The 9263-nt window shown below is 38.2% G+C and overlaps 1 protein-coding gene across 1 annotated transcript; it reads right to left on the bottom strand.

Moving 5' to 3' along the window:
- Positions 1 to 2268: 2268 nt before the first annotated feature.
- On the bottom strand, positions 2269 to 7433 carry rtn4rl1b (reticulon 4 receptor-like 1b; the record flags this gene model as incomplete). Its single annotated transcript, XM_014983012.2, has 2 exons — positions 2269 to 4985; positions 6975 to 7433. Coding segments are annotated over 2 exons (1344 nt in total), but the record flags the coding sequence as incomplete, so codon positions are not given.
- Positions 7434 to 9263: the final 1830 nt, after the last annotated feature.

Genomic DNA, 9263 nt, shown 5'->3' with positions numbered 1-9263 from the left:
TTTTTTCACGTTGAAACGGGCTTTGTATGATAATGAGGGATCTATGTTCATATGTTTGTGTAGGAGTCTGAGAAAAGTTTGCTAGAGTGCTGTATTGTGTTTACTTATAATGTGTTCGTTCTTTATCGGTTTGTTTCCTCTCCGTTTCATTGCAGAGAGACAGTATTTGATTATGTTTTATTTGTGTTTAATTTCTTTCCACATGAATTCAGATATTTTTTTTCTCTATCCAACTGCTCCTTTGCAGACAGGCTGTAGTCTCTCTCCCTCTGCCAATGTTCTACTCAGCTTTTTTTGTAGTACCAGTTTCATTTCATTGAGCCTTTTAATTAAAGTACATCAGCATTTTCACTATTTTATACAATTTCTCTCACCAGCTGTTATACAGAAAACCTTTCAGCTGATTTAGGCCTGACAAAATGTGAACAACAAAAACTGCTTGTTAGATTTTCTTTGGACTGGAAAGATTAGAAGTACATCCATTTCTCCCTGACTTTAGGTTCTTTCTACAAACTTTAAATTCAATCTATTTTTCACAAATTTGTGGGTGTTTAGCAACATGAAAGGCAACACGCCCCTTGCAGCTTATTATGGGTTGCCAGTTTGTCACAGAGAAACACACAAAGCCACATAATCATTTTCACACAATTAAATGAAGTTACTGTAGACATGTTGCAGAGACATCACATGTACAAGATCCCATCCCGCTAGCTCCTTCTTGGAGGACAAAAAGCTGCTCACCGAAGATGACTAGCATTGGTTTTAAATGTCTAGTTGTCAACATAATGTGCATTTATGCATAATACTTGAAAGAAAAAGGGATGCTGTCGCTAATTGTCAACACTACAACAACTAGATTACAAGGTCAGGAAAATGATTTAGCTAAAAAAAAATAATAGCAAGGAAGAGGGAAGTAGGTCAGTTATGCTAGCTTGACTTTGACAAACAAACATGTAGATGTGCTGTGGAATTTGGTGGGTTTTGGTTCAGTTAAGAACAACAAAAAAGGCGACCCACACACCAACTCTGACGGATCAGTAGAGCAGGGGTTTAAACTAGCTAATCTACCACAGTGATCAATTATTAATAATTGCAAAATAAGCATCAATCCTGATGCTAACAGACTGAATGTGCTGTCTTAGTAAAAGTTAAACTTAAAGTTAAAGTGCTGTAAGACAAAAATGTCTTACAGCGTTTTTGTCTTGCTGTAATACAAAAATACAAAACAATGGCAGGACCAAAATCTCCATAAATTTTCAAGTCCAGGGTTTCCAAGATGAACATTAATACTGAAGTACTGAAATTACCTCCCTGTAGAAGCCTATAAACTTTAAAACACAAAAGCTGAAGCTGAGTAAAAGAGCAAAAGTGAATTTATTCATGAACTGGGCTTTGGTGGTGGGCTTTTATAAAGAAATAATTTGAATTTGAAGAAGACATTCGCTCAACTTTCTTGTTCACAAAATGTAAACAAAAATGGAGTTGCTTCAGATTTCAGCGACTATAGGATTTCTCTTTTGTCTTTGGTAAAATGTCGCAAGCCATTTCTCCCTCTAGTATTAGACTTGCATGTTTATTTTGGTTGTATTTACTTAGAATGCCCTCCGCTGTAGTCCACTTCTTGGTTTTGGGTTGGTGTCCAGTTCGCTTGCATTCATATACGCATTTGAACCGCACCAGAGACCTAGACTAGACTATAGTTTGCTTTTTTTGTTTAGTTAGCTTGCACATTCATACTTCCCCAAATGAACCAAATTTTCGAGACTAATGAACTAGAGTTTGATTTAAATGGACTAAGCCAGGCTGGTGTGAATGCACCATAATATTCAAGACAATAGTCCAGAAAATCTGCATATTCTGTGTGATGTTCTTAATTATTATAACTTAAAGACCATTTTGATGAAAGAACAGCTCTCCTAGTGTCCTGTTGGTCTGGATTTTAGTTTGTTTTTCCCCCCCAGTGGTTGCTGAAAAATGCTAATATTTACTCTTTGTATTGTTGGACAGTCTTTTAGATGTGTAGGAAGAGGAGGTCTAGTTAATGAAGGCAGAAATAGTTCAGCTGGTAGCATCTAATCAGAGACACATGGCAAAGTATTGCACAAACGGAGAACTGAGTGAGAGCAAACCCTAAAATATGCTGACAGAATATATCTTTGCTTAAAATAGATTCAAGGGAACGTTGTTGTTGTTTTTTTCTGTTCCCCCCACCCCCCACATTAACTTGGTGCCAAACACAGCAAGAATAAACAGACACACATACTGCAATGGTAGACATAAGAAGATATAGATTTTAATATCTTTATAAACATTTTTGTGCTGTTTTCAATGATAACCTACTGAACATTTTATCCATGGTAAAGAAAAAAAAGATGAATAGCCATACAGCAAGAACGGGAAAGAAAGGGATGAGGAACGATTCAAAACAACGGCTCTAAAAATAGAAACATGAAAAATAAAGAAGTCAACAGAACAACTCAAACGCTCCCCTTGGTGGGAGGAACCAGAAAACCCTGTTATCATCGTTGATGTCACTGATACTGTTTTTCTCGTAGTAATACAGTAAAATGATTATTATCAGCACTGTGAGATGTCCTCTTGTCTCCGTCGTTACTGATACAGTTCACGCCGTCGATACAAACACTTTTATTTGAACTTGTGACATATTTCGAGGGAGGCACGAAAGCTCCAGAGGTACAGCGAGTCGTCCCATAACAGTTTTCCCTCTTCAAAGATGAACTGTCTCGTTCTGAAATCCTCGTCTCCACAGAGAACTGCAATGGTACATGAAGAGGCACAACTCTGCTTGAGCTGAGTTGCAAAGTTGCTCCTTTTAAATATTCCCTTTAACTGTTCATTGAGTTATTTAAGGTATGCCTGTGTTTTTTTTGTTTTTTGTTTTTTTGAAGGAGTCCTGTTTTGTGTGTGCCTTTTGAGGTTGAGCGATCAAGGGACAAAAATAAAGCAAAATGTCTCCTCGCATTCTTTACGAAGAAACCCAGAAACTTCACCTCTGACCTCTAAGGCTCCTCTTGGCCCTGCAACATAGGGCGTATCTATAGGTCCGTTTTGTGTCATAGGAAAAAACAAAAAAACAATTAAATGAACAACATCTTACACAAGATATAGACAGACTCCTCGATATTCACAGCTTGATCCCCCCATGAGACGCACGTTTCCAAGCAGATGAAAATAGCAAATGGCAATCCTTGTCATCATGAAGCAATTAGCAGCTTAATCTTCAGTTGCACAGAACAGAAGAGATGTTAATGAAGATGGAAGAGAGAATAGTGTGCGGAAATACTGTGCAGGCAGAAGGTAGATTAGCACACGAAAAAAGTAACAAAATGTTTAAGAAATATATTTCTATCATCTGCTACAGCTTAGTAACTCCGTGTGAGTTGAATGGCTGTTCTCTTTATGGCCAATACAATCTAAAGGCAAAGGGGTTTTTATTCAAAACCTTTCAATTTGATATTCATTGAGAAACTGCTGGCATTCCATAGCTTTAAAACATGGAGTTGCACTTTACAAAATTTAGAACAGAAAGACATTAAAAGCAAAAAAGTCTCAAACTGAATAATTTGTTGATTCCTTGCTGTCAATGTTAACATCTTCGACCCAACTAAGCTAAAAGCTAAAGTTAAGTGGACTATTTGAAGACATTCAGAGCCACTTAGGTAGCAAGTGTTAGCTTGAGTTATCTTATGTCTCTTTACTCATACTTTCTTTTTATTGAATTTTGGTTATCTAAGCTCTGGTCGAGTAAAAAAAGTAATAAAATAAAATAAAATAAAAGGCCAAGATGTATGGTGAAGAAATCATACTGGCATTGGCAGTGCAAGCTTAGTTTGCATTGACTTCCGATCATTTTCAGTCAGACTTTTTGTGCTCTGAATCTTTCCCTCATAGATGATTGATGGTTTTTGATATCGTCTTCAGTTTGAACAATAAAGCTCCCTACAACATTTACACATATAATCACATTCACACACATACATAAGAGACACAGGCCTTGTAGTGCAGGAGCAAGAGAGAGGTCTTGAGGGCTGTGCTTTGCCTTTTTTTTTGGATGTTAGATTTGTTAAACCCTCTGAAGGTCAGCGGAGAATGTGGTCGATATTTCTCACTATCAAGGCCACAAAGAGTGCTTGGATATGTAGTGAAGCCTTGGATGAGAGGGCCTTATTGTTGGCTTGTTGAACCCCACTGGGGGGACGAACAGTGGTCCGAGGACACTTGTGCTTTCTCTGTGTGACTGTGCCATCCGGGGATGTCTGGTCATGTTTTCGTCCCTCTGTGAAATCATGGGAGGAATCCTCCTTGTCTGACATGACCTCCTTTGAGTGGTGAACCTCGTTGTCACCCTTCTTCTTGCTCGCTCTGTTGCGAGGCTTTGTACAGTTTTTAGGCGGCCCGGGTCTCGAGGGATCCACAATGTGGGTCTGATCTCCGGAGCCCACTGCGACTCCACGGTTCATGGATGGATTGACCGTACCAGATAGATTGTTAGTCTGCGATCTGGACTCAGAAACCGTCGAAGAACAGCTGGAGAAGTCCTCCTTGCGCAGCTCTTTGAGGTCTTTCCCAACCATGTTGACCGGGGCCTGGCAGCCGACCGAAGAAGTCGAACCTTTAAACCTTTTCAACCATTCCCAGAGCGAAAGGGCTTTGCAGTCGCATGACCAGGGGTTGTCGTTGAGGCGCAAGTATTCCAAGGCAGGAAGCATGTCCAGGCACTGTCCGGACAACTCCACAAGGGTGTTGTTGAACAAGTAGAGGGTGGTGAGGCGTTTCAGGTCGTGAAAGGCCAAACGGTCGACCCACTCGATCTGATTTTGGTGCAGAAGCAAACGGTCCAAGGCTCGAAGTCCTCTGAAGGTGTTCTGGTTGAGGCTCCACAGACGGTTTCCGTGGAGGAACAGGTGGCTGAGGTTGTGGAGATCCATAAATGTGTCATCCTGCAGATACTTCAGGTGATTATCCTGAGAAGACACATAGTGCATGGATTGTCATTGCAATGTCTTACTTTGCTGTTGATATTAAAATGTAAACGTATGTCCACATGGCACACGGTTGCAACAAGTACTCAGTATAATTAATTGTTGACATTTTATTGTCTGTCCATTGGATAGAACCATGTAAGTAGACTGTAGAAAACTGTAATGAGACCAACATGGCCACTGTCTGTTGACCAATGCATGTAGATTGGAGGAGTGAATGTTGCAAGTAAATGACTCGATGCAATGTGTTGGGTTTCCTTAGGAACAATTTGATCAACTTTGAATAATTAATTGACCACAACTGTATTGCCTGATAACTAGAATCAATTATGTATGTGATTGAACTGAAATGATTTTTTTTGTAAAGTGACTTGAGATGACATTTGTTGTGAATTGGCGCTATATAAATAAACTGAACTGAAACGTTCTTCAAAAGTTTGCACACAGAAAAATCTTGACCCAAGTCCTACATTTTAAGACAAAAATTCCTGATGCTGACCAAAATATATGTAAACTTTTGAGTGACATACAAAAAATATATGAATATTCCAAAAAAAGCTTTTGCCAGGATTTCTGGGATTTAACACATAGAACTAATTTTGGTAATTTAACTAAGCTAAAACAAGAAAGTTTGATCTGATTTAACTTCATTCAATGAACTACATTTTTTTTATTCGAATGTAAATATCTGGTTTCAACTGTAGCTGATAATTACATGAAAGGCCACTATTAGCACAGAATCATAGTTAATACAAAATTGGCATAGTTTGTAATCGCCCAGAGTTTGGTATCTTGATGTATAGTTTCGTACATTTGGAGTTGGATTTAGATCACTTCAGAATCTAGAATAGGCATAACTTGACAGAGGGTGTGCTTTTGCTTTTACCATGAGCGTACATGAACAAGTTTTAAATTACTACTTAGACAGGGCAATCATTTTCCATGTTCTCAGTGCTCTTCTGTCAGACTCTCATAGTGACATTAATCAGTAGAGACAAAGCTCACCTTGATTAATATATATTAGCTGTTCCAGACTTTCACAGAAACAGCATTTGGACAACTGGAGTCAATGACTATGTTGGATAGTTTAGCTCTTGTTTTCTGATCTTTGGAGCATCTTTACTTCTCATTTATCTTTAAAGAGAAAACAGCCGGAGCCTTCTGTCAACAGTTTCATGGCCTCACCCCACCGTCAGTGACGAATCATTTATAAAACATTTATAGAAACATTGCAACCCCACTTAGCAGTATGTCCCAAAACTACAGAATATCCTTGAAATCTAATTGACTCCCTACACCAGAGCTTGTTCATATTATATCTATATAGTGTTTTGTCATCTACTTCATGTCAGTTGGTGCGTATGATTTTTATTAATAACAAAAAGCAACCTCAGACTACTGCACAAAAAACTCTTAATACAGGCGAAAATAGGGTAATTAAGCATTTGTAGTCTAAGCATTTAATAATTTTGACTTTAAGTTGATAAATAAGTTGAACAGAGTTAACACAACGGTGATAAATATAGTTGTTTAAGAGACACAGGCCTTGTAATGCAGGAGCAAGAGAGAGGTCTTGAGGGCTCTGTTAGATTTGTTAAACCCTCTGAAGGTCAGCGGATCGTGTGACAATCGTGTGACTAGAAAAATTTAAGCCACTGTCCCAAACAGCGACTGGTGTTTCGACTTTTAGTAAGTCGAATAGCGTTAGCATGACAATGCTAAAAATAGTTGTTCAAGCAACACTAAGCTAAACGTGACTAGAAAATGTAGCCTGTACCCTAAGTCACTGTAACAAACATTTTAAACAGATTCATGTGTTTAGTTTGTTTAGATATTTAGATGAAATTGCAATTTCAGTGTGCCCACCCTACTTCTACATGCCCCTGACTCTGAATTCTTGGATGGCGCATCAACAAAAACAAATCTTAAGGTTAGAATTCAAAGTTTTAACAATGTGGGTTCAAAATGTACCTGCAAATAAAGGTACTGTAGATTCCGAAGGCCTTTGAAAATGTTGTTTGGAAGTGAACTGAGACCACAGCGGTACAGGTGAAGCGCGTTGAGCCGATTCAGGCCGTGGAAGGTGTCTTCGGCCAAAGAGCGTAGGTGGCGGTTGTCTCCGAGGTCCAGGTCCTCCAGCAACGTGAAGCCGTGGAAGGTGGACGGCTCTATGTACGTGATGTTGTTGGAGTAGATCCACAGAGTGACCGTGTTTGGGTTGAAGTGCCCTCGTAGCAGGCGGTGGATTTTGTTGTTTTGCAAGAAAATGCGCTCGCTGTCCGGAGGGATGCCGTCAGGGATTGACAGGAAGTTGTGGGCCTGGCAGGAGACGGTACTGGGCGCAGTGTAGCATATGCAGTGATGGGGGCAGGACCAGGAAAACTTGAGGCCACAGAGAACCAGCAAGAACTCCAGCCCACAGCCTGTAGAGAACAAAGACAGAGACGGAGGTTAAAGGTACTGTCCCACAAAACAAAAATATGAGTGAATAAGAGCAAACCAAACCTGAACATATTGAACTTTTAGACCAGCGAAGTATCAAGAATTTCTGTTGTTACTCTTCTGTCATTATTATGTTTAGCAAAACTAAAAAAAGAGGAAAGAGGGCTTTGCTTTTATTCATGAAGTACAATTAGCTCAACTCTGTATTTCAAGCAGCATTTAGTTCCCCAAACCCAATCAGATTTTGTCCCAGTGTCTATTTGAAAGCATGGAGACCAGGTCAGTTTGGTCACAGCTTCTGTGTTCAGTTCAGCAGGGTAGTTCAAGTTTTGTATGTTGTTTAGAGTTTGCTTTATTTTGTTGTGTCAGTTGTTATAAAATCCATTGTAATGCATCCGAAATACACTTTCTGTAAAACAAGATGTGAGCCACAAAGGTTTTCCCACACAGTACTTCACACCTTAAATCTGTTTGGCCATCTCAGTATGAGTGAATAAAATATATTTTTTAATAAAACCAGTGGAATAACTACTCACATAATGTCAAATAATATTCTGAAGCCAAATATGTCTATTGTACTGTACTGTGGTAAATATGGGCTTCATAAACATCAAAGCTGACACAAAAAGTTAAAAGGAAATTGAATAAAATTGGTGAATTTTGATATGACATTTCTAAACTGCAGCTTTGAAATAAGTTTAACTTGTTTGCACTCTAAAAAAGTAGTAAAACCATTGAATAAAAGTGTGATGAAAAGGATAAAAATGGCTGGCAAACCACAAAAATTCACTGCAATTTCAAGACCTTGTAGTTAATTACATTAACAAAGGAAATGTTTTGTTTCCTTTCATTGACAAACCAGACTTTTCACCCTGAACCAGAAATCTCAATCTTCGCTGTTTCACTTTTGATGACCTGACAAAATGGCCACAATGACGGACTTCAAAGTTTCTGCCTGTCGATAAAGCTCAGGTTACAAAAACTACAAAAAAAAGTGACAAACATGTTCTCCATATGATTCCCTCCCAATGTATTTCACATGTTAGTATAAGTATTTTGCTTATTACCTAACATAAATCAACATTTGAAACAGGAGATTTCACATATTATGATCCCTCCACATTTGTTTCACATATGAACTTTGTGTATAATTGCTCACAAGATGCACATTTACAAATTACTACACAATATGAAAATAATATGGAAAATAATCCAATTTTCCATATGTACAACATGTGAGGAAACCCTTTACATGCATTTTGTTTATCACATCATTGCACATTTCTACTACATTAGAACGCAAAATAAATGCCACATTGAGGTAAGTGTCCACAAGTTACTGCACAATGATTTCAAATGTGTTCATATATATATTACTACATAATACAATTAGAGACTTTCAACATGTCAAAGACATGCCTTACATGTTATTACATAATTCAGTTTCAAGACCTGTTTTTTTCCCCGTTACAACACAATATGAAATAAAAATAAAAATTATCTTGTCTCATTTACAGTTTTATCAAAGTTCACTGAAGAAGAATGGTCTGTCCTGGACATAGAAGCTTCATTGTACATTGAGGATTGCCTCAATTTATAATTTTCCTAGAGTTATCATTTGGGATGAGGGGGGTTTAGCTGAAAGAGAAGTTACTATGTTCTGTAAATGCCAAACTAGTGATGCACCGATCCACATTTTTCACTTCCGACACCGATACCTAAGGTTTACATCTTTTTTTTTTTTTGTAAACATAAATGTACTGAATTCTAAACTTATTTGATATTTCAGCTCCCATGCAGCACATTTATGGCCTAACA

Source organism: Poecilia mexicana, unplaced genomic scaffold (assembly GCF_051168715.1).
Source record: "Poecilia mexicana isolate PSO_F unplaced genomic scaffold, ASM5116871v1 scaffold_13, whole genome shotgun sequence".
Lineage (NCBI taxonomy): Eukaryota > Metazoa > Chordata > Actinopteri > Cyprinodontiformes > Poeciliidae > Poecilia > Poecilia mexicana.
Note: the sequence above shows the minus strand (reverse complement) of the source record. Positions and strands in the feature narration are given on the sequence as shown.